Here is a 27,146-nt window from a genome sequence, read left to right on the forward strand (position 1 = left end):
ATTTACAGCTTCTCTTCCAATTTTCGGATTTTAATCATATCAAAACGCACTTTATTTCCTTTTGATAGATTGATTGTTGCTATTTTTTCTGATGAGTTAAGGGCAAATTAGATTCACTGATTGTTATAATAATTAAGTGATTGATTTTGTGCTACGAAACAACTGTCAAGAATTGTAAATGTCAACTGAATTAAAGGAATAAATTATAAGATGGTCAACATCATAAACTCTGGAATATAGACTTTTGTCATTCATTCACTATATATATATATATATATATATAGATATATAGATATATGTGTGTGTGCACCCTCACCTGCATATATGCACATGCAGACACAGAGACAAGATTCAAGCAAGCAAGGATTCAAAAATTGAACCTATGTCCAACAGTAGTAGCCACCTAAAGATATGGACTGAGCTAAGCAACCTTGTCAAAACTCATCAGCAATTTAAAACTTTTTTGTTGTTCTTCTCCAAATTATAAAAATTTGAAATGAAAATTGTTCTTTTTTTGTATTTTATATATAAAAACCCAGTTAGTTTGTATTTTAAGATCATAATGTTGAGTCATTGCTTATATAGAAGTTTGCTGTATTGTAATTACTTCTTGCTAATGAATATCTATAATAAATTGCATTCTCATTTCAGAGGGCATCCATACATGACAGGCCTGTCCATTGCTGGAGGCATTTACTGCCTCGGCCTCGAAGGTGCTCTCATCGGTCCGATTGTGTTGTGTTTCCTGATTGCGGCCATCAGCATTTACGGCAACATGCTGCGTGGGGGAGGCTCCGAACCAAACTCTTGCAACCCCAGAGCTGGAGGTAGAAAATTATCAGCTAACTAATCGTGATCCATCTGTTGTCATTTTATAGTGTGTTTATCATTGCTATGTTGCTTCCGCACCAATCACGGATCATCTGTCTGCACACGTTTTCCTGAATTATCTGCCCTTGCATGGAACACTCTTTCTTGTTAGAGATTTAAAAGTTACTCATCTCTTGCTGCACAAATCTTATCTGTTTCTTTCTTTTGCATTACCTATGGCTGGACGGGTTTTTCTTTGTTTTTTTTCTTTCTTTCTTTCTTTGCAAGATAGCAATGTAAAAACGTCCTGCCCATGTATGCTTGATGCTTTGAGACATACTAAAAAGTGAAAAAAAGAAAAGGGTGATTGAGAGAGATTAAACAAAGAGTAAAACAAAGAGAATAAAAAAAATAGAGAATAAAAAGGGTGATTGAATGAGAAAAAATATTGAGAGGAAAAGAAAGAAAAAAGAGCAGTGAAAGAAAACAGGGGATTAAAGAGGAGGACGAAAAAAAGGAAAGAGGTCAGAAAAGAGTAAAAATAAGTATCTAAAGAATTCTAAATTTGATTTAGCTCTTGCTTTTAACAAGTTGATGACTCCTTGGCCCTCAAAAATAGTTTTTGGTCATAATGTCAGATAAGTCAATTGACAAACCTTCTTCTGTTATATAAAGGACAAATGTCTCTCTGTCCGACTAAAACTAAAAAAATAAACAACAAACACTCACAAAGTTTGCGTTTTTTTTTAATCAGCATAAACCCGGATTTATAATATCTAAACATAAAAAAAGATTCAATATTTTGGGGGTCAAATGACTATTTATACCATTTAATATTATTAAGATGCACTAACATCTTTTAATGTTATTATGTAGTCTGTTTTCCAGCCACTGAAGGGAAGTAACTCTGATTTGTTTTCACGGAGTTATTTTCCTTAGGCCAACTAGAGTTGTGTGTATTTGTGTCGAGAGAGGAATGGGCTGAGCAAAGAAGAAAGAGGGGGAGGAAAAGGAGAGGGATAGCGATTGTGTTACACTTTTGCTCTGGGCAATGCCAGGTTACCTTGTTCATAACAAATAAAAAAAATCTGAATGGTAGCCTAAATGAAGAAAATTTCTGTCTGGTTCCATTTCAGCCGGGTTTTTTTCTACTGTTGACTGCAATGTTTGCTTTTCTTCAGTTTTTACATCTAAATTTGCCAACTTGAAAACGTTTTGATGCTTTTGTCTTTAATTTTGGATGATGTCATTCAGGCCTTCATTCTCTGAACATTAACTATAATCCGTTAATGTACATGGAGGCAAACCATCACCATATCCATATTTACTTATTCACTAAAAAGTAGTCTGCTTCCATCTTAATAATAAAAAAAAGAGAATACACAAGTTCAACTATTTAGAAAATGTTTTTTATTGGTTTTTGTTTGTTGATGGGTTTTTCTTGACAAGGCTACACTTTTTTGTTGTTTGTTTCATTTTTATTTTATTTAATTTTTTTTCTGTTTGTAATGTTTATTTCCAGAAACGTTTGCTAATTTAGATCTGATTTCTTTGATGTAGCCATCATGTTTACAAAATTTAAAAAAATATATTTATACTAGCTTTTAAATCATGGAACTATATTTAATTTATTTAAAAACATTGGTACTTATGCATTCTATCGCGGAATTATCTGGGTGGTTTACAAAAAATTCTGGACAGTGCTGAAATGCTGAACGCCTTAACCCTAATACAAAAAAATACTAAGAAAACATTTGGTTGCTATTGTTGATTTATTATATAAAAAAAATCTAAATATTATAAATATTTATTTTAACAAAAAAATCATGAAAAATCATATAAAAGGTAAAAATTTGTTCGCTATCAGTTGGTTATTATTCAGAAAATAAATATTCATGAAACTTATCTAACAATGAATGTTTTTTCTTGACTTTAATTTTTTAAAAGTTTTATGATGATAATTATTCAAGAATATTGTTTTCATTTGTCATTGAATTAGATTCATATTGACAGAAATAATATATTTTTCATTGTAATAATTGGCCAGTGTTTGAGTCAAAAAAATCACAAAACTTTCATTCGGCACCTTCTTGCATTTTCTGTAAACCATCTGGACAATTCTGACGATAAAATGGTCCTCATAATGCATCAGTACCAATATTTTCAACAGTGAGCTAAAAGATTTAAAAAAACAAAACAAAAAAAAACAAAAAGCTTTCTTTGAACTGACATTTAAAACTTTGCGTGTGTGTAAAATTACTTTATTTTTCAGAAATCATAAAGGAAACATTTATTCTTTCATATTTTATTATTTCAAGCTTCTTTTTTTAACAATATATACGTTCAGCATCTTAAATAAGCTAGATTTAAAAATCATTCAAAGGCTACACCTTTTCCAAGCATAAAGAAAACACTCATTTTCAAATTTCTTAAATATAAGAATAATCTAAAAAATAATGTTGTCTTTTAAAAAACCTAAAAATAATTTATATTTACACTTCTAAAAATATTATATATATATATCTTATTACCAGAAAGCTGTAGAGTATTCAACCACAAAACCATTCAGAGGCAGTAACGAAGCAATTGTTTAGCCAACAAGGTGAGCCTATCGCAAATCTTGATGAGTGTTTCCAACAATGGAATGATTACTTCCCCTCGCTGCTTAACCATTCCAGTCAAACCCCTCAGATTCCAACTGTTCCTCTTGCAGTATGACTCTGTGACCACTCCACCCCCTATACTCCCACTACTGATGAAATCCTGGACACCATCAAAAACTGAAAAACAATAAGGTGGGCGAAGAAGATGGCCTTTCATCTGAAATCTTCAAACATATTGGTCCCAAACCTTCACCACGTCTCCACTGTCTGGGAAACTGAAAAATTCCCTCAGGACTAGAGCAATGCTGTCCTGCTTCCCTTTTACAAAAAAGGTAATAAACATTGTTGCAGTAATTATCATAGTATCAGCATTATTGATATCAGTGGATAAATCTTTGCCGCCATCTCATTCTAACAGAAGGTTGTGGTCTACAAATATTGGATCTCGACTACACTAGTATATCACCATATTGAGTGAAAGCTTTGCTGACATTCAATTGTCCATTGACAAAGATCAGCATGAAGATAAACACCAATAAGAGAAAGTTACTGACTGCAGGTCTTCTTCCAAATGAAAAACAACTGGTTATCCTTAACATGGAAACCCTTGAAGTTGATCAATTCAAATATCTTGGCTCCATTAACACCGCAACAGGCCAAAGGGAGGAAGATGACCTCAGCTGCATCAGCGATGCTCGCTTCACCTTTTATCAACTTCAATTGTGGCTCTGGTCTCAAAAAGAAATAATACTGAGCACCAAAGTCAGAATTTATCAGGCTCTTACCCACACCATTCTCCTTTATAGCTGCAATACCTGGAGGTATCCAACCATCACTGCCTACACCAGCCGCATCCTCCATGTCCACTGGCAACAGTTTATTTCTAGCAGTGCAATTTACACTTGCTGCAAGATCCATTTCCTCCAAAAGTCTCTTCTTGCCAGATGCCTTCGTTGGTTCAGCCACATCTTTCAATAACAACCAGGTGATTTCATCCGTGAAATCATTGACCCAGCATCACCACCAGGTTGGAAGAAATGTGGTGGTGGCCAACTCAAAACCTGGCTCTGGACAGAGAAGCACGATGTTGAACTGATTCTGGGTCCTCACTTTTATAATGTCTGATGCTAGAACCATGAATAGCTTGCACTCATAACGGAAGTAACCTTGGATCACTGTGCCTGGTCAGCCGTGTTCGGGACGTGGTGAACTTGTTGGAAAAAGCCAGCGCAACTGACTCAGAGTGAATGTTGCAACCATGACAATATATATTATTCTAATACAAACTGATTAGTGCTTTTAATCCATTAATGCCAAAAATAAATTCATCAACTGAAAAATAGAAGATGTAGTTTTTCTATTAGAAAATAAAATTTCCCATTTTTATTTTATTTTCAATTTCTTTTCATATATTTTAATTATTACTTAAACTAAATGATAATACACAAGGCTCTATGGACAAATTTATCTTTAGTTGATCTTTGATAACTAAATATTTTCGTTTACTAGCTAAATAGAAAAGTTATTAGCCAACCCCATATGATTTTTGGAATATGACATCTTCGTTCTGTGACGATTATGTACATAATAAAGATTTTCTATATTTTTTTTTAAATAAATGTAATTCTAAATATACAACAAATTTTATGGATACTTAATGGTATAAACATTCTAATTTCATCAGATATTTTTTAAACAACCTTCATTAATAAAAAAAAAAATGGAGTATATTGTTCTATTAAACTTTTATTGTTTAAATAATTCAACTTTGTTCGTTTTATTAAAAAAAAAAACTTCAAAAGATATTTTTCATTCAGTAGTGAGCTTTGGAAGATTGTCAGTGAAAGAAATACAATCGCCAAAAGATAAGCATTTCATTATTTCTAGTCGCCACTTGGAAAAATCACTCGCAAATACGACTGTTTCACTCACAATGTAGAGCCCTGATGTAGATTTCTTTTAGTAAAAATAAGTATTTACACAACAGACATTCAATCCACAAAACATTGTCAGTAAATTAATTTGCATATGTTATATTATTATATTGAAATAGAATTAAAAAAATTTATCCTTTTAATTTACAAGTTAGAAAATTTACGAGTATTTCAAGTATTTTATTTTTGTCAGAAGTAAAAATACAAATTTATATAGTTTTATATGAAGAAAATATAAATTTTTGATTTTTTTTTTATGGAAATCTCAGACCAGTTCAATTTGAAAATCGTTGGTGTTTGTTTACTCTTCAAATATCTCCTTTCACAGACACCCGGTCGTTTATCAAAATCTCCATCTTTGTTTTCCAGTCAATAATCCACAACAACAAGCAAGGGATATCACTCTAAGAAATTAATATAAAGAACAGCTCTTTTTATCTTAATATAATAGAAGACAACTTACCAGTTGGTTTATGTTTTAGAAAGGATTTGGATATGAATGAGATTGAAAAGGGATTTGAGTGACATAAGACATACTGTTATGCTAAGCCTGTTCATTTCAACTGCTAACATAATTTGGATGCTGAGTCTTAGTCTTTTTCTTCATTTTCTTTTTATTGTTTTCATTTTTCTTTCTTTTTCCCTATTTTTTCTTGTTTTTTGTTTTTTTTTTTCCTCTCTATTTTTTTTCTTTTTTCTTCATTTTTTTTTTTTTTAGAGGAGAGTCTTAATCTAGTCATTTTCCAAACATTTATTTCTTTGGAAAAAACATAATTTGCAATCAATGTTTCTAGAAAGAAATGTTTCAGAGAACAATCATAGGTTCTTATAAAAAAAAATCTATGAATAGTAAAGAAAAAAAAAAGCATACATAAATTTCATTGCATGCTGGTCCATATTCAAATATCCTGTGCTATTCTCTTTTTAACAATAAACATATCATCAGGCATGTACAATGCATCTCCCTCCCTCTGTCTAAAATGTTATTACTGATTTTTTTCTTTTGAAACTTTGGGGTATCATTGATTACATGCTAAATCTTAAATTAATATATATATAAGACCTTTTTACAATTGTGTTTCTAAATGAAAGTTTGTTCTTTTTTTTGTTTTGTTTTGTTTTGTTTTTTGTAAGATGGCACCGGTTAAATAGAACCACCTCCTCCTCCTCTGACTTAAACCATATTAATATCACACAAGATTAAATTAATTTTTGAAAATTTGAACAAAATTTTATAACTTTGTAATACTTTTTTGGAATCCTCTTTAAAGGAAGTAGAAATTTTTCAGAATCCTCTTTAAAGAAAGTGGAAATTCACAAATCAATTCTGTGTGAAAGATAACATTCATTAAATCTCCATTCTGCTAATCCATTTGAAACTTTGTTGTCATTCATTTTGTGTTATGCACCTTTTGTTGTAAATTGTCTATGTTCTTATTTGAGCCACCTCTCCAAAATTGAGGATTTTTCTATAAAAACAAAGAAAAGAAAATATGTTTTTTTTTGTTTGTTTATTTTTTTTTGCATTGTTTTTTTTTTGTTTATTTTTTGTTTTGTTCTTTTTCCATAATTTCAGCCATCTTGAATGTATTTTATTTTTTATTTTATTTCATTCTCTGCTTTTAAGCCATATTTATTTCAATACATATGTATAGACATAATTGTCTTTTATTAAAGTTAAGCCCCTATCTATGATGTTTATACAGTACTAATTGACATACTTGACCCAATTACAGATGAAAAAGATCAAAGAAATAATTTATAAAAAAGACATTGATGTGGTAAAAACTGTGTACAAATAGAGACTACACAGTTAAAGTTATGGGTATTGATGTATTTTAGCAGCCAAACAATTTGGCCTTGCAAAATTTAGATCATGTGATATTTTTGTAGACAGTGTAATCTTAAAAACCTTAACTTCATCTGAAATTACCAGGCACTTTTTTATCAATAGATTTTTAAAATAAGAGAAAACAGTTAAATCCAAATTGTATTGGACAAACAAAAGAGAATTAGTTAATCAGAATTATCATGTAAAAAAAAGGCACATTTTTAAAAAGAACAGAAAACAAATTAAATTCAGTTTTTCATAAATAAATTTATTACAAAAAATAAAAGGAATCTTTTTTTTAATGAACAATTTAAAACATCCTTAATATGACTTCATTTACATTTTTGTATACTAAAATCCTTTTTTAACAAAAGAAAATAAAAGAATTAGTTAAATTGAATTAGAAAAGGGACATTTTTAAAAAGAACAGAAGACAAATTAAATTCAGTTTTTCATAAATAAATTTATCATAAAAAATAAATAAAAGGAATCTTTTTCTTTTTTTTGAACAATTTAAAACATTAATTAAATATGACTTTAGTATATTAAAATCCTTTTTCAACAGATAATTAAAAATATCTTTAATTAAATATAACTTGATTTATAAAAAGAATTATTTTTCAACAAATTTACTTAAAAATAACTGGACACAATACAAACGCTTTCTGTGTCACCATATTATTCTTTTTAAAATCTATTGATAAATAATACCTGGTAATTTCAGACGTTTTTTGAGATTACACCGTCTACAAAGATATCAATTGACCTAAAAAAAATTTTGAGGCCAGAAATTTTGGACTCGTTAGTATCTAGGCATATATACATATACCTAGTTGATTTTTTTTCTGTTAGAGTATATGCTATATATATATATCAGGGTGACAAGAAAGTTCTTGCTGTTTTTAACTTTTAAATTCAGATGAACATATCTTGGCTCAAACAAACATTTATTGATCGAAATATGCACCATCAGAATCAACACACTTTAGTCAATGCAAATCAAGTGTATTTGTGCCAGTAATGTAAAAATCTTGTGTTCTGGTGACGATGAAGGCGTTTTTGAAGCATTTCTCATGCAGAAAGTTGTCAAGATGCTTGAAAAAGTGGTAGTCGGTAGGTGATAGGTTTGGAGAGTGTGGAGGATGAGGCAGAGTTTCATAACCCAATTTGTTCACTTCTGCAGGTTCGGTTTACAACATGTGGTCAGGCATTGTCGTTGAGGAGAATTGGGTCTTTTCTGTAATTAATGCTGTGTGTTGTTGTTGAAGTTTCTGATGCATTTCATCCATTTGTTGACAATACTTCTCCAAATATCAAAAATACTCAAATCTCTACAAAATTGGTATTTTTTTAAATGGCATAACCCTGGAAAAATAATATCAAAAATTTAGAAAAAGAGGTTCATTGTTTGGGGTCAAATGGCTATTTATATCATTTAATGTTATCAAAATATACATGCACTTTTTAATGTTATCATGTGAAGGGAAGTAACTGATTTATTTTTTCACAGAGCTATTTCCCTTATGCCAACTCGAGTTGTGTGTGTTTGTATCCAGAAAGGAGTAGGGAGAAAGAGGTGAAACTGCTTTTTTATGGGCTAGGCGAAAAAAAAAAAAAAAGGATGGGAAGGGAAAGAGGGATGGAAGTTATTTTACACTTTTGCCCCAAGTAATGCTGGGTAACCCTCTTGGTTAAATGCAAACCACAAATCACACCTCCCACTAAAACATTAAACGAAGATGCTTTATTTTTTTAAGTACTTTCCAATGGGTGTGAAGGTAAAAATAGTTCAAATTACTAAAAAGAACTATAAAAAAACAAAAAAAAAATATCAATTTTTATATGAAATAAAGATTGTTGCAACAAAGAAAACTGACTGTTTTTCCTCATTCACTACATCTGTACTAGTACGAAGTGATGTTCGACCATTGCTTACAAAGATCATGTAGTTGATTTGTGGGTCCAGAGATGGCTGGCCCTGTCGGTGGGGCATTAGAATACGCCGACTGACCCCCTGCAGAAGGTAAAAGTCCCTCAATGGGGGTCCTGGATATGACCTTATACTATATCCAGTGGTGAGGCCCCAGCTTGTGGGCTTTGGGGAGTGTGGAGCCACCCTTTAATTACCATTACTCCCAAGTCCACTCTGACCCGGAGTGGTAGTACCTGTTAAGGTCCCAACTATGAGTTAAATAGAAACCGACGTGAAAACAACAAATATATTCTATTAAAAAAAAATTTTCTTCAAAATCTTTGGATTCGGCATTAAATAACCCGAAAAGGGTTGATATGCCGTAAAACAAAAACAACCAACCAACCAGAGATGGCTTGTCAGTTCAAGTCAAACTCTGGCATATATCCCACATGTAGGGCACCTGTAAGATAATTCTGTGGCAGAGGTGCTGGCTGCCTTGTCTTTCCAAATAGCAATCCTTTCATGATAATCAAAGTATGTAGATTCAATAATCATCGCCCGTTTGTGACTTATACTATGCCAAGAACATCTTTTTTGAGTTAGGCTTTCCCACGAGTCAGAATACAAACCAAACTGTTTGAGAGACATCTACTGGCTGTCTTTGAACCATTTCCGATGTCTTTTTATGCTTCTTTTACTTTTGGTCAACTTACCATAAATGAGCTGTTTTGGAAGTCTTTAATCTGACATGCGGCAATCATACCAGTTATTATAGGTGCCACAGGGCTTATGAAGAAGAACCTGAAGTCCTACCTAACTAATTAACTAATATTCCTGGTGAACCAAGTGCAAAAGAGATCCAGACAATTGCACTTAAGGGAACGATGAGGATACTAAAGAGAGCTCTCGGCTGGTTTCAATAAAAAGCAGGGCAATGTTGGCAGATGGTTTGGCTGCCCTATACCCAGCGTTACAATTTTCAAAGGAAGAAAATTTAAAAAAAAAAAAAAAAAAAAAAGTGATATGGGACAAGGAGAAAGAAGCAACATTAGAAGTTAGTGTCCCCAATTATGCTGGGTTCAACAGAGCTGAAAGGGAAAGGATAACAAAAAACCAAGGTCTCATGTATAACATGAAAAGAAAATGGAATCTTAGGAAGATCTCTATAATTCCAGTAACTATAGGAGCAACTGGACTCATAAAAAAGAATTTCAAAAACTACCTGGAAAATATACCCGCTGAATTAAGTGCAATAGAGATTCAAACAATTGCACTTAAAGGGACGGTCAGAATCTTTAAAAAGATCTCTCAGTTGGAATATTTGAGTTAGCAGGTGAATGTTTGACATCCGGTAGGATGTCCCATCCCCAGCTTGAACAAACTGATAGGAAAATTTAAAGAAAAATGTTTTTAAGTAAAATTCTTTTGTATATGTTACTGACTAACTTACCAGATGTCTTCAAATTAAGGTTGGATTAAGAATGTAGGAGGAAATGACATAGGTTCGTTCACGAATCCGCACACACATCTCAGCTATCAGTAAAAAAAAAAAAACAACTTGTATTCGATTACTTATATACAAGAAATTGTTTACTAAGGGTTTTATAATTTCAGCATTAGGGTTGAGTTGCCATAAACAGACAGACCAAACCTAGTGTGATCAAAGATATTGTCTCCTGATATATAACTCATTAAAAAAACAGCTGTTCATTCTTTAATCCTTTCAGTTTTTTACAATATCTAATATTCGGACCAATTTGTGTGGCACAAGGCCATTCAATATTGTACAAATTATTTTGTTTAATGTGTTTTTGTTTTCACCTGTTCAAATTTTGTTATTTTTTTTTAAATTTTATTTTGCTTGTTCAGATTTTAAATTGTTCTTTTTGTTAAAATTTTTTTAATTTTATTTCCTTTGTTTATGCATTTAAATTAATGATGGGACGATTTCAATATTTTTCCCTATTCTAATACAATTAATTATTCCTGATTCTGATACAATTACCGATTCTGATTCTTTTTAAAACCTCTATATATTTAGCTAAAGTGTTATTGTTTTGTTCTTTTTTATTTTGGAATTACTTGTGGGGGTAATACCTAGTGTGATCAGGAATATTGTTTTTTTTTTCTGATAGTTTAAAATCAAGAAATATTTATGTCATCATTAGTACAATGAAAAATTCCTTTTAAAATAAAAAAAAAAAAAAAAAAGCAATTACGTTTCTGAATTTTTGAGATGAGAATGGGTATCGGAAAATTTTGTGCCTCTTGTGCGATTCTTTTAATTGCTTTTTCTATTTTTGTTTATTTTTCCGTTCGTATCATTTTGATTCTTCAGATTACTGTTCTCACTTTGAGTGTTATTTTCACAACGTTTCAGCCGATGTAACGTTCAACCTTTATCAAGTGTATGTTGACAAACTCTGGAATCTTTGAGTTCGACGGAAAGATTACAGAGTTCAACAAGATGCACCTCGAGAAGATCGGAGGTTACATCCACCAAAACGTTGTGGAAATAACACTGAAGATGAAAACAGTAATCCAAAAAACCCAAATGATACAAATGAAAAAAAAAAAAACAATTAAAAGAATCGTTTTCAGATTGGAAAATCGGCACAAAATTTTCCAATACCAATTTCAATTCCCCAAAATGTTCTGATTCCAATTAATTGTCCCAACACTGATTTAAATTCTATCAGGAAAATGAATTTGATGGCTATCTTTATTAATCCCAACGATTTTAATATTTATTTGCTTTGACCATTTAAGTGAAGATCTTATTTGAACTTCAAAATGATATATAGTCATGCTTCAGTTCATGAATACCCCAAACTATGAACAAAGCGGCCTATGAACACATTTTTCAAATAAATTTACTTTTGACTTGCAAACAATGATTCATGCATGAAAACATACGTAGTATATAAAACGTAATATAAAACAGATGTAGGTTTTTAACAATACAAAACACAAACAGGCTATTGTGCCACGTTATTGTTCCACAGAACATCAATTGTAACCAGATTTGCATCATGTGAACCTTGTTCATTGTTGTGTTATTCATAATATGCTGTTCGACTGAGCTTCAATCTAAGGTCCTCCCTCGCCAAACTTTCACAAGAAACACTCGTCTATCTGAAAACACTATCAATAATTCCCCCCACTCTTTATCTGTGCCTAAACCTAAACGCATATTCCATGAACAAAGCTTCTTTCTTAGAACTGCACGCCTGTAGAATTGTCTTCCGTTTTCCTGCTTTCCAGCTGACTACAATATGGTTGTCTTCAAGTCCAATGTAAACAAGTTTTTGATGAGCCATTCCATATAAGTTAACAAATTTACCGAATTTCCATTACTAACGATTACTATATTGTCCAATTGACTACTGTACATTCTTAACCCTTATCCTCGAGTGGTCTCTGGCCCTTGATAAGTGGTTATACCTATGTAAAAAAAAAAAACAAAAAAAAACATGAGAATTGTATTTGTTACTGATCTCACCAAGCAGTATTATATGGTGAAATCAACAATCTATACTATTATATAAAACAAATCTAAATGGTTAACTATAGTCAAGGTCTACCTAAAAGCTCCCTTTTCATTAGCTGTTGTGTAGGGGGAGCAACATTCCATTCCCAGGATTAATCCATTTGACCATGATCTTCCTCTTATAATTCTGAGTGTTTAAGAGGACATTAAGTACTACTTTTTTTAAGTCTTTGGTATGACTCAACCGAAGATTAAAGCCCAATCTCCTTACTCATTAGGGAACACTCTTACTATTATGCTAAATAGCAGTTTAGCATATGAAACAAATATGTGATAAAGACTGGACTGATGTTGCTATAATGAATGTTAATGAGGAAAAAACGAAATGTTAGAAAGAAATAGAAAAATTACTGATGATATAGATTAATAAAAGAGGTGTGACAAGAATGATTCTATTCTTCTGCTTTCAAAGTACAATGCAGAACTCAACATTTTGAAGCACTTGGTATCAGTTTTAATTGCCATCAATCAGTATTTATTAACTATATTAAACGAGTGTTCTAGATTTATGATTAAACTAGCAATTTCTCAGGTAAATTCGACACACTCTTGTCAAAATTTCCAAGAGTCGTCAATCTGATAGGTCCTGAACTGGCATCTAAGCTTCAGCCTCTGTTCCATCGACGAAACGTTGCATCCCTCTGCCTGTTCTACAAGTATTTTAATGGTGAATGCTCTGACGAACTGCAGATACTTGTGCCCCCACGACATAGACACCCTCGACAAACCCGACAGGCAGCTAAATCCCACCCCCACACAGTAGAGATCCCTAGATATAAAAGATCTTTCTACTCCAGTAGTTTCTTCCCCAGAACCGCTAGACTCTGGAATTCCATTCCAAGTTCCTGCTTCCCCAACTGTACTGACATGCAGAAGTTCAAGTGCAACGTGAGCTGACATCTTGCTGCCCAAATCCCAACATAGTGCCCCAGTAGTTGCTGGCCTTGATAGTAGCCCCCTACACCAAAGTGGCAATGCGCCTTGTTTGGGGTGAAAATGTAATTTAAAAAATTTAAAAAAAATAAAAAAAATAACAACCTCCAAAACTTGACATTCTTTCGAGTTAACTTGCACAAGACTATGTACGTAGCACGCCTTCTTCCAACTTGTTCACTGTTCGCTTTCTGTCCGTTTTTATTCACCTGTCTCATTCGCATAGAAACAGCGACAGTATACGTCGCTCGTGATCGTCAAGCATAAAACCAACTGAGTGTTACCATTTTAGCCTTTCTTTCCTTCTTCTTCTTTTTTTTTTTTTTTCTTTTTTACACGACCAACCCTTTGAAGCACGTGCTGGCCAAGTAAGTTAGGATTTTCCCTACCCTTTATAAACTTGACATTGCCAACTTATTTAAACTTCTTATCAACTCTTTGTTTCCATTGGGATGCTCTCTTTCACATATTAAAACAGAAGGGCTTCCTTATTTATTTGCCTCCCCCACGATGGCAAAGTTAGACACAAGGTCAGCTGTCTTCATTACTAAGAACAAACATCTGCATATCAACATGCATACGCAGATTTTTGTAAATGATTTTTTTTTTTTTTTTTCAAATAGAACTTTTATTTCACAAAGTAATTCACTGAATTGTTTGATAAAAAAAGGAAATGCATTATGGTAGATTTAATGTGAAATAATTTTAGTAAAAGAAGTTATTTTTGCCAAATAGGATTTTATTTGAAGAGGTAATTCATTAAAATGGCTGGAAATCAAAACTTATTAAAACTTTTTAAAAAATCAGAAAAACACACAAAAGACAACGAACGTGATGGAAAAATAAAAAAAATAAAAAAATAGAAAGGAAAAATGGCATAAATAACCCTGTTTCAATATTAAAACTTTAAAAATCAAAACAAATATATATCTGATATCTAGGCATGAACATGCAATCTTAAGATAGCGACATTGCTAATATACCGACTGGTCTATGACTGCGTGAGCGAAATTAGGTTGCTGTTTTTTTTTTTTAATATTTAAACTAATTCAAGAAAGAACTTTTTTGCGCATGCGTGTTTGGCTAAATTGTCATAAAGGAACGATTTTTTGCTACCCCTTCCTGTAGGAAAGTGCACAGTTGAGGGTGAAGCAATTAATGTTTTTGGCCATTTTTTTTTCAATATTTGTTGTCCGAAGGGTTGAGCTTCAAAATGATACTGATCTTGTGAAAATCTGTCACCTCTGTCAAAAGATTTTGCGAGAAAAACATACATACATACATACATTTAAACAGATTTTTCCCCTTCATATTATAAAAGGATATAAGATAAAGTTAGCAAAATGATATATTCCTAGATTTAGATTGGAAGATTTCCAAATCTTACTGGAAACTTCTATCCAGAAATGCTTTTTCTTTTAAAAATTTAATGAAGATCTAATGGTTTGTCTTTAAACAACAAAGTGCTATTCATCACTAGCTTTTTTTTTTTTCACTTCTTATTTTATTTTTTATTTATTTATTTTTTGCTTACACTTATTTTAGGTTTTTGCTTTTTTTTTTTCTACATTACAAAAATGTTCTGTAGTATAATGTACAGCCTTCACATTCATTTTCTTTAATATTCACCCTGAAATGTTTTTGTTTGAAAATTGTTGTTTTTTTTTTTATCCCCATTGTGTTCTCTAACCGCTTGTTGCCTGCATCACTTTTGCTGTCAATAATTGTTTGCTCCTCCTGCACTACGACTACAGGTGTGCCCGCTGTGACTCTAAAGCGACCAGACCATTTGCACGATGGTGACAAGCGTACGCCATGGGGCATGACACGGTACACCCTTTCTTATTCCATTCACACAGGATCTTTTCTGGACACTGTGAAAACAGCCTTTGCTTTAGTTTTGAATTGAAAATTTTTGGCCAGGCATGTATGACGCTTCTCTCCACTCCAACTTTCTAAAGAGAATTTGAATTTTGTTTTAATTCTTTGGATTTCTAGCCACTAAGCATCAACTTTTAGGTCATAAAAGAGTTATTTTTTTACTTATTCAACCTTTAGCTGGAGGCATTCAGTTCATATATATATATATATATACATACATGAACTCTTTTTTGGGGTCAACGGACAACTAGCACCGTGTATATTTGTGTGTGTGTATATGTGTATTGGGGTGGAGAGGGCTCCCGTAAGCCGTGGTAAAGGCAACCTTTCTAGGAGAAGCAAATCTCTGATTTAAAAAACCATAAAGCGGAAGACCATTACCCGCATTAAGCTGGTCTGCAGTTTAATTTGTTGCTGGCTATCTTGCTCTTGCTTGTTGCTGGATCTCAACATTTTGAACCGAGAGAGAGATTTAGCTGTCGTACAAAGCTAAGACTCTGTAACATCATATTTGTATAGATACTCCCTCAGGCATTTGGCCTCATGGATTTTAAATGTCTGGGGGAGTGGCACTCGTCTGACAAGACGTTTACAATCATCATCATATATACATACATACATACACACACACACACAAGGATCGTTCCAAAAGTAAAGCCTCTTTTTTTCTTTTTAACTAAAAAAGTTGAAGAGCTACAAAGACAGAAGCGGTACCATAAAAACGATTAACCTTCTCTGCTCTTATTTTTTTACAAAATCATCACCATTCTCAATGCACTTTTGCCACGAATTCAATGACGCATCTTTGCTCCTAACACACGTCTATGACAGAAGGTGCTTTCTTAGTCTCACACCATCAATATCTGCAACAAGAAAATGAAACTAAGTCATGTCAAGAAACATGCTCAGCATTATAAAGTGAGGATTCAAAGTAAAGGAAGTAGTCCTGGGAAAGGAGTGCCACCCTCTCCCAAATTTTGATGTAGTAGCTAAAGAAAACAAAGCCTTTGGGTCGTCCTCAACCACTTTACTTATATATATATATATATATATATACGTACTAGAAGGCTGCCCGGCGTTACATAGGAATCTTTATTTTCACTTTTTGTCCCCCCCTCCCATTACATGACTTAATGTTTGATGTCAGCTTCTTTGATGTCATGTATGACTTAATCTGTTATGATGTCAAAACATATATATATATATATATATATATATTATGCATATATATGCTTTGACCTTATTATGAACAAACAGACAGGAATACGGATTTACTATATATATATATATATATATATACACACACACACACTAGCAAAGTCCCGACCTTAACCTTTGACCTTGAAAAATAGTGTGCACCATCTCTAGGTCAGAGACAGGTTTGGTCATGATCGGTCCAATAGTATGGGTTGTAAGTGAGTATATATACATAGGCTATGACTTTGACCTTTAGCTTGGAAAATGGTGTGCACCATGCCAAGTTTGGTCATGATCGGTCTACTGTAAGAGAGTTGTACACACGCACATACACAAGCTACTATTTTTATATATATATATATATATATATATAGAGAGAGAGAGAGAGAATAAAGCCAGCTAAAAAGGGACGAAAAGGAAATTAGTGCCAAGCAATGTGTAGACTGGAGCCGTGCTTTCCTTGTCCTAATTAATATAGACATCTTTCTTTTCCTCACCTATGCCTTCTTTGTCCTTACCTAAATACCAAATGTCTTCGTTTTTCTCATCTATATGACTAATGCATTCCATGTCATAGTCTATATGGATAATTAGCTTTTTTTACCTGGCCTATATAGTAAATGTATTCCTTTTTATAGCATATATAACAAATTAATTTATCTTGACCTATACAAAAAATGCCTCCTTTTCACCTATATGATAAATGCTTTCCTTGTCCTGACTTACATAGCAAATGCTTTTCTTTCTTTTTTCCACCTATGATAAATGATTCCTTTTCCAGGCTTATGTGTCAAATGCCTTTCTTTTCTTGGCCTATATAGTGTAAAGCCGTTTCCTATATATATATTAGTAGCCTGGCAAGGTCACAAGGGAGACAAGCAAAAAAAAAAAACCCTCAGCAAAATTCATCTCAAAGCAACAAAACTGAAGCTGGCCTCCAAGAACACTATATATACAAATTTGGGCATATCTTATTGGTTTGAATACAGTTTTTTCTTTTTTTTTTCAATTGTCATAAAATATTAACCATAGAATAATATAATCTTCAAAAAACCTTCAAATTTTCATGTAGTTTCGTCCCATAGAATCAAAGATATGAGCATTTCAATATTCAATTTGGCTACCAGTGTGTGTGTGTGTGTGTGTGTTGGTGTGTGTGTGTGTATATATATATATATATATATATATATATATATATATATATATATATATATATCCATCCATAGATATGCCACTGTTTTTGGCAATTTTATAAGTTCCAAATCTCAGTTACTATTGATCAGAATTTAACAAATGAAGGCTCGTTGTAAAGTTAATGACCTGAATTCTGTAGTACGTTATGTGAAATTTGCCCTTGTCGCACATTAAGGGGATCATTCATCATCCAGAGCCTATTTTTGGCACTTTAACTTTTTAGAAAGTAAGCAACCAATCATTAGATTTTTACAAAGTTTTTTTTAACAGTCTTTAGTTTAATTTATGTAATAGTAAATGTAAACTTTACCCTTTATGTTGCACATTAACTGTGTCAATCATTGTTATTTGTTGTTCAAGTTTTGCATTTGAATTACAAAATATCTGATGTTTCCCCCAAAACTTCTGGCCTTGATTGAGGGGAGACGAAGACTTACTAATATGATTTCAAATGATCTAAAATAACAGCAAGGACAGACTTGATTCCAGACGTTTAAGATTATTCACAATGCTTGTCTATAGATTTGGTGAAATAAATACATGTTAGATATATCAAGTGAAAAATACAAATGATATAACATATATTTATTTCAAGGCCAGAGGTTTTGGGGAAAATATATAATATATATATATATATATATATATATATATATATATACAGGGTGATTCATGGGAAACGGATGTTTTTAAAATGCTCCTTGGTCTCCTCGAGTAAGGGATAGGGAGTGAGGAAGATAGTCTTTAAATAATTTGCAGAGTTTTGTTTTCCTTAAAAACATCTGTTTCTCGTGGCTCACCCTGTATATATATATATATATATGCATATATATATATAAAATAAAGCCAGCTAAAAAAAAAATTAGAAGAAAACTAGTGTCAGGCAATGTGTAGACTGGAGCCATGATTTCCTTGTCCTGACCAATATAGACAATTTCTTTCATTTCCTCACCTATATGATAAATGCCTTCTTTAATGTCTTCCTTTTTGTGGAAGATATATGACAAATAGCTTCCTGTTCCTGTATGATATGGTAAAGCCCTACTTGTTTCTGGCTTATATGACAAATGCTTTCCTTGTCTTGGCCTATATGTCAAATTCATATTAAAAAAATCTCTTGTTTTCACAATGTTCAGAAAGTAATCCATTTATTTAGCACGAATGTTTGTTGTAAACACTTGTAATTATATGTTTGCATTTGTTCATTTTCAGTTTTGCTTTTCAGTTTAATTTATATTTTTTTTATTTCATACACAAAAGGAGTTAGTATTTTCATACGACCACATACCAACAGTATTTAGTAGAAAACAATTGATAAGACTAAGAAATAATTTTAAAATATATAATGAAAAATTAAGACTGATAATTAGAAGCGGTGGTATTTTATCTTTACTGAATCAATTAATTTGAAGATCTATTAATTTAATTCATTAAAATGTTCAAAAGGATAGTTAGCATCTATTTGTCATAATTTTTTGATAAAAATGAATATAGGGTGTATCTTGTGAGTTGATGACTATAATTTGAAATCCTAAATAAATTTATTTTTTTAAATATGAATGTAAAATAACATTTGAAGGTTATGATTACTGGAAATAAGATATAGATATTTACGAATTACTTATTGGTCTTGCTGGATAATATTTAGGAGAATTTTGCATCACAGAAGAATTTTCACTTTCACATTCAGACTTACTCCCACTGCCACTCACATACATCAGAATATTTTTATGCAACACATATTTTTGTAATATCTTCATTTCATATTTCAATCATGCAATTATATGTTTGATACTCACACATTTTTGTACTAAACAAAGAACACTCCCTTTCCTTACTCTCTTTTCACTCAGAGACCTTATGATTGGCTAATCCAAATAATTTGTTTTACATTCTTATATAATATATAAGGACAATATGAGCTGGAAGATCTAATTAATGAAGGAGAATTTGCAGTGGTTTATGAGAGAGTGGTAGTAGATTTTTCTTAGGGAGTGAAAGCTATACCCACTTCCTCTAAACATGAATATTTTGTGAGAGTTAATGTGACCTTTTTATTTTTGGAAAAATGCGTTAGTTATTGGCTGGATGCATGATCTTATTGGAATTTTATGTAGTGCCTATGTTTATAGTCCTATATTTAAAGGGTAAAAAATCGATTTTATTTTATGTATATGAGAAAGGGAGAATTAAATATTATATTTATCTACAGACTCATTGTAAACTTTACAACTCATCTACAACCACTGATGATCATTTTAGTCTTAGTAACATCCACCCACCGACCTTTACTTTCCATAGCATTCCTCCAAGTCTTTAACTTAACAAATAAGTCGTCCATTGTTTCACAGGCAAATACTAAATCATCAGCATACAGTATCTCTTCAAGACAACCTATAAAGAACTCCAAATACAATGCTTCCAAGACACAAATCAAAAACAATGAACTCTGTCCAGAACCTTGATGTATTCTTATTTTAACATTAAAGCTGTAACTAAATGTGCTGCTAATTCTATACAGAGTTTGAACATTTTTGTTCATTGCTAGAACAACCTGCATCAACCACTCATTTGCCTCTAGTTTATGCAAATCCCACTAGGTAATCTCTGTTGGCACTCTGTGAAAAGGTTTCTGTTGAATCGTATAAGCAAAATAGTGGTTCTTCTTCTTTACTTTCTTTGCATTTGTCTCGTGATAAATATAGCATCAGTAGTATTATTTTTCCCAAGCATAAAAAAAACTGCATTTCATTTATGCTTATCTGACTTCTTATATGCAGCCCAATTTTTTTTTTTTTTTTTTTTTAAATTTATTACATTTTCACCCCAAACAAGGCACATTGCCACTTTGGTGTAGGGGGCTACTATCAGGGTCAGCAATTACTGGGGCACTATGTAGGGATTTGGGCAACAAGATGTCGGTTCACGTTGCACTTGAACTTCTGCATGTCAGTACAGTTGGGGAAGCAGGAACTTGGAATGGAATTCCAGAGTCTAGCGGTTCTGGGGAAGAAAATAAACTACTGGAGTAGAAAGATCTTTTACATCTAGGGATCTCTACTGTGTGGGGGTGGGATTTAGCTGCCTGTCGGGTTTGTCGAGGGTGTCTGCGTCGTGGGGGCACAAGTATCTGCAGTTCGTCAGAGCATTCACCATTAAAATACTTGTAGAACAAGCAGAGGGATGCAACGTTTCGTCGATGGGACAGAGGCTGAAGCTTAGATGCCAGTTCAGGGCCTATCAGATTGGCGACTCTTTTTTCAACCTTGTCTAGGAGGGAGAGACTAGTAGCAGACGCACCAGCCCAGATGTGACAACAATACTCCATACATGGGCGAATGGTGGCCTCAATCTCGGGACCTAATTTATCAATTTTAAGTAATTGCAATTCCCTCTATCACGTGTTTTCTTTTAACTTTGTATCTATTGACACTGTACTAAGTTTCCAGTCTTTTAGGGTAACCCCTCTTTTTTATGATCTGATTTATTATCATTTAGGTTGTCATAAGACATGTAAAACTATCAACTCACATTGATCCCAAGCAGTTAAAACTGCTGAATGTTGCATTACTGATTGACAATATCTTCTTGCCATCAACTAGAGAGAAACAGATTGTGTTTCTACTGATTATGATCATAGCTAGAATGAAGGTATGGATGACTCATCTCAACAGATTGTATGGGAATGAGTCTTTTTCTTATCAATATCTGATTTTATTCTTCAAGTATCAGCTTAAGGTTAAAATTAGATATAAAGATATTATGTTCTTTTATTTTTGTTTTTTACATGGGGGTCACCACTTATCAAGGCCCGGAGGCCACTGAGGGATAAGGGTTATTGCATGTACAGTAATCAATGAGATAGTATTGTAGTAATCATTAGTATTGGAGATTTGATAAGTGTCTTACTTAAGGGAGCGGTTTGTCAGGAATTTGTTTATGTTGGATTTGAAGACATCCAAGTTGTAGTCAGGTGGGAAACAGGCGAACGGAAGAGAGTTCCACAATCGTGCACTTCTGAGAAAGAATCTCTGCTCATGGAATCTACGTTTGGATTTAGGCACAGATAAAGAGTGGGGAAAATGTTTCATATAATTCAGCAAAAGATGAATACAAGTTGAAAATTTGTGCATTTGAAAGGAGGTCAGGTATAAGTACTTAAATCCTATTTCTATTTAGAGACTAACCTGCTTGTTTTCAGCTGTCATGGAAGTGAAAAAAAAGTGGGTGGTCTACTTTTAGAAAGGATTAGTAAGGTATAACTGATCTGATTTTATTTGGTTTCTTTATTATTTATTGTTTGCAGATGTAAATAAACCCCAATTAAAACCATCATGGATATTTTAAGAAGGGTAATCCATAGAGTAAATGTGGTATTGTGGTGATTGTGAATGTGATGAATAGATGATAAAAGAATGGAAGAAACAATGCCTGTATGAATGAATCAAAATGCATTTTTCTTTCTTTCAAAAAGGACCCTGTCTCAAAAGTAAGACATTACACAAGTGTAATCACAGATGATCAAGTGATGATTTGGTACTTTTTAAGGAAAAGGGGTGGGGGCAAAGCTTGGAGGTTCTAAGTTTTGTGGACTAATTTCTCGGTTTACACCTCATCTATTTTACCTCCATGAACCTTCAACCTCCAGAAGAGTGTCATTTACAACTGAAGTTTACCAATTACTTTATCTGTTATACCACAGGTCCTTGCAAGAACCCATGCTGTAACAAATAAAGTTCAATCTTCAGTGCAGGCGATATTCAATATACAGTTATGAATTACTTGTGACGTCTACTCGGTTATGGCTGATGGAACGAAAACATGCTAACTCGTGGATTAAATAAAGAGTTACGTTAGTAATTTTGTGCAGATTTCCAAGTTTAACAGAAGATTCCCGAGTCCAACAAGATACACCTGAAGAAGGTCAAAAGGTTACATTGACCAAAATCTTGTAAAAATAACATTTAATATGAGAACAGTAGTCAGAATGATCCAAATAATATAAATATAATTTTTTTTTAAATTAATTTTTGATCACCTTTCAAATATTATTAAGTTAATTATTATGGATTCACTCCGGAATCAACAAATACATATTTTGGGTTGACATCGGTTTCTTTTTCTTTTAATTACGATTTAATTAAATAAACAAAGTAATATGTACAGACTCTTGCCCTTACAGATTTTTTTTTTTACATTGAAAAAAAAAATAAAACTAAGCCTTTTTAGGCTTTAAACTAAATTTTTCAGTTTTATTGTATAATACTTATAAATTGATTGAATAAAATTGAAAATTTTATTCAATCAATTAAAATAATACTTTAAAATTTAAAATTTTATTTTATTTAAAATAATACTTTAAAATTTAAAATTTTATTTTATTTAAAATAATACTTTAAAATTTTAAATTTTATTCAATGAATTAAAATAATACTTATAAATTGATTGAATAAAATTTTTTTTCCAAATAAATTGATTGAATTGAACTGAACAGGCTTGTGCCTGTTCAGTTCAATTCAATCAATTTATTTGGAAAAAAAAAAAAGAAGAAGCAATTGTAAGAAAAGGATGGTAAGAGTTCACAGTAGCTTGTTCAAATTCACTTTGAATTGTTATGTTCTTGGTGCATTTATTATTCATTTGGAAGTTTATTCCAAGGTTCAAGGATTCTTCTTGAGAAAGAGTGAATAACAGGTCCTAATGCCCATAATCATGTTGATACACCGGTTCTTACTAAATCACCAGTTAAGCAACATTGAGCCTGGTCAGTACGAGATGGGGGACAAATTTTGGGAATACCAGGTGCTGTATGAAGGGGGACGTCAACACCTCCCTGCAAGAATTACAAAAAACCTAACGTCGTCATCTCCCCTAACAGGGATATATATACAACTGGGGACTGTTTGTGAATTTATACTCCCATGAAACTTCCTTCTATGGAGGAAACCGGTTAAACCTGCACTAGGGTTAGTGTCGCAGTTTCATTTTTTTTTCTTTTCATTGTAGAGATTGTAGGTCAAAATGAGATCACCACTTAATCATCAGCGCCCAAGAGAGAAAAGGTTAAGCTTTTTTAGTTGGCTTTTCTAGAGTAAATCCAATAGAGCATGAACCATTCAAGTAGCCAGTTTCTGAACTCTTTCCAGATGCTGGATATCATATATTAGATATGGACACCTTACTCTAACAGTGGTCTAATAAGGGAAACCTGAATGCAATATTAAACATGGAGATGTCAATATCATCTTCTTTTGATCAAGATCTTCTGGAATTGGAGCACTTTCTTGTTTCTGAAGGATTTCAGGTTACCCTCAACACCAAAATCAATAGGGACTACCGGCCACTCCAAGTGGTTGAAGAGGGTCGTCATCTGGAAGCATTCAGTAATATTTTCACAATGTAGAGTGAAGAAAACAATATTGTCCAATTTATAGGATATTCAATATTTCATTAGTTTTTGTTTTTTTTAATAAAATAAATTTTTCCTTTCAATTTGTGTATTTTAATCCATTTTTAGTTATTACAAAAAGTTTCAACTTAATAGTAAAATATTTAGATATCCTGACACTTAATGGGTCAAATTCTGTACAAAATTCTATGTTTTTTAAAAATGTTATGTTATATAGAGATTTTGTTTGTCTGTCTCTCTGTCTGTCAAGTATAATTTTTCTGTCAATCACAATTTTGTAAACGTAATAAATATATTAAAGAATTTGTCTTATTTCAAAATAACAAAGATCTTAACTATTTTTAGAAATGGAAAATATTACATTAATAGTAAATAATAAATTCCCAACCAATAAAGTAAATAAATAACCTGAAATTGAAACCAAAACCTTCAGTCTGATGTTCTACCAACTGCCCTATTTGTATTTTCTTATAAACAGAGCTATTTAAAAAAAAAAAAAGAAATTTGAAGTGAAATACATTTATTTTATTGCAAAGAATATGATGCAATAATAATGAATAAAAATTGGCTAGTAAGAATTAATTATTGATTTCTTAGCAGAGACGCTATCGATTCAAAACTTTGAACATCTGATTTATTAGATAATCTACCAACTGAAATATTGTGACTTTTGTTTATAAAAAGAGCTTAAAACATTACCTTAAAATATTATAGCTTTGGCATACGTCATAGATTCGTTATTTGTACCATGTTCCTAAACATGATTTCAAACAAGCAACAATAAAAAAATAAATGAATAGGTAAACATTATCAATAACATTAGAAATTATTTTGATAGTTCAAAACAATTTATTTTGTCTTTAACTAATATTGGTGCTAAAACAATTTAATATATATACTAGAATTATGAGCCCGTATTACCCATAATTCTAGTAATTTTACATTATAGCACTTATATTTCTTATAAAAATATATAATTGAGTAAAATTTGCAATCTTAATATATAGTTTTATCATTTTTGTTGATCAAAAAATGAGTGTGCAGGTTTGTTTAATCTCTGTGGTGTATCATATATACGGATGAGCTCCTAGCGTCAACACTTCCAATAGGTAGTGTCTTACTGACCAGGGATCAATCAAATAAAAATACAATAGAGAAACAACAAACATGGACAACTGCTTTAGTAAGGCAAAGGAAAAAAAAAGTGAACAGGACAGGACACAAATAAGCAGCACATAAAAAGAGATAAAGCAAGTAAGGTTCAAAACTGACTTTGAAACCTAGTAGGTGATACCCTTTTTCTCTTCCCTGCAATGTCTTTCCCACAACCTGTCTCTGCTATATCGTTATTTTCATGGCAAGTGCCTGCTCTGAGTTCCAATCTATAGTTCCCACTTACCAAATTTTCACAGAAACACTCATCTATCTTAAACTACTATCAATAATTTCCCCCCACTTTCTAGCTGTGCCTAAACCTAAACATGGATTCCATGAACAAAGCTTCTTTCTTAGAACTGCCCGCTTGTGGAACTCTGTTTTGCTGACCTTCTTTCCAGCTGACTACACTGATCAATTTATTTCGGACTATTATCCTCATCTTTTTTTTAGTTGCTGTTTCATGACGTTTCGGCCAACTGTTTCTCTGGCCTTCGTCAGGTGGTTACCATGCCGAGATAGGAACTCCAAATCTCCTAACTCCTCAGCAATTACTGCCTTCCATAGTTGTTGTCATCTTACTACATTTTGGCCAAGTAAGCCTCTGGCTGACTTTGGGTAGGATTGAAACCGCTATCTTCAGGCAATTCTCACCTAGAACTGTAGAGATTCAACATCTCTATCCACTGCGCTACAGGCCCCGAAGTAATTGCTGAGAATGCAGTTAGGAGATTCGGAGTTCCAATCCCGTCACGGTTACTACCTGATGAACAGTTGGCCGAAACATCATGAAACAATAACAACTAAAAAAGATGAGAATAATAATCTGCAATAAAATGAATTAATAAATAATACTCATCTCAATAATGAATTTCAATTGAATAATATATATATATATATACTCTATGATCGTCTTCAAGTCTAATGTAAACAGGATCTTGTTGAGCCGTCCCCTTAAGTAATCAACTTATACTTAATTTCCATTACTATTACCACACTATTGGCCCAATGACTACCATACGTTCATTAACCCTTATTCTGAAGTGGTCTCTGGGCCTTGATAAGTGGTGACTCCTTTGTTAAAAAGCAAAATGGTAGTGTGAATATGGAGGAGGGGGGGGCAAATAATCCTTTCTTTTTTTTTTTTTTTTTTTTTTAATGAATTGTATCTTTCTTCCATGTTTTGTTTTATTATTATTTATTTATCAATTATGAAAATTAAATGATCATGTAGTCATAGCTTAACCCTCTTTTGTCTGCTGGCAGTTAATAGCTTTAGACCCAGTCTGCTACTATCTTCAGGTACAAATAGTTTTTACTAAGGAGATATTTTTATACAATGGTTTGTTTTATTGTTTTTTTTTTTGTTGTTTTTTTTTTTTTTTTTATGAAGTGAAATTCTAAAAGTTACTTTTACCTTCCATGATATTGGCTTCTTTTCAGGGTGTTTTTTTTTTTTTTTTTTTTTTTTCTGTGTGATTTTTTTTGTTTTAGTCTTAGAAAAGTTATTTTTTGAAAATTTCATTTGTCTCTAATTTTTTATTTTTATTTTATTCCAGTTTGATTATATCTTTTCAGTTGTTTAGGATATTTTGATGATTTAAATATTCTCTAATTGCTTTCTTTTCTTTTGGCCTCCGAACAATTTTAGTTTATCGGTACATGCAATGTTTATACAACGTAATCACATTAACACACCGGTTCTCATTAGATCAGCAAAGTTAAGCAACATTCATC

The 27,146-nt window shown here is 32.2% G+C and overlaps 1 protein-coding gene across 10 annotated transcripts in view; it reads left to right on the forward strand.

Moving 5' to 3' along the window:
* LOC145246721 (transmembrane protein 245-like) overlaps positions 1 to 27,146 on the forward strand; it is a 189,937-nt gene that overhangs the window by 132,179 nt on the left and 30,612 nt on the right. For 5 of the 10 annotated variants that reach the window (XR_013863156.1, XR_013863155.1, XM_080108466.1 and 2 more), the window contains 2 exons: positions 652 to 827; positions 15,331 to 15,406. Coding sequence is in view for 8 of the 10 variants with exons in the window: in XM_080108466.1 (XP_079964592.1) it covers positions 652 to 827; positions 15,331 to 15,406 (252 nt within the window). In the remaining 2 variants the exon portion in view is untranslated. The remainder of the gene's footprint in view (positions 1 to 651; positions 828 to 15,330; positions 15,407 to 27,146) is intronic. The other 5 variants (XM_080108465.1, XM_080108464.1, XM_080108470.1 and 2 more) reach the window with 1 other exon arrangement.

This window comes from Euprymna scolopes, chromosome 24 (assembly GCF_053919585.1).
Source record: "Euprymna scolopes isolate OS-2025 chromosome 24, ASM5391958v1, whole genome shotgun sequence".
NCBI classification, from domain to species: Eukaryota; Metazoa; Mollusca; class Cephalopoda; order Sepiida; family Sepiolidae; genus Euprymna; species Euprymna scolopes.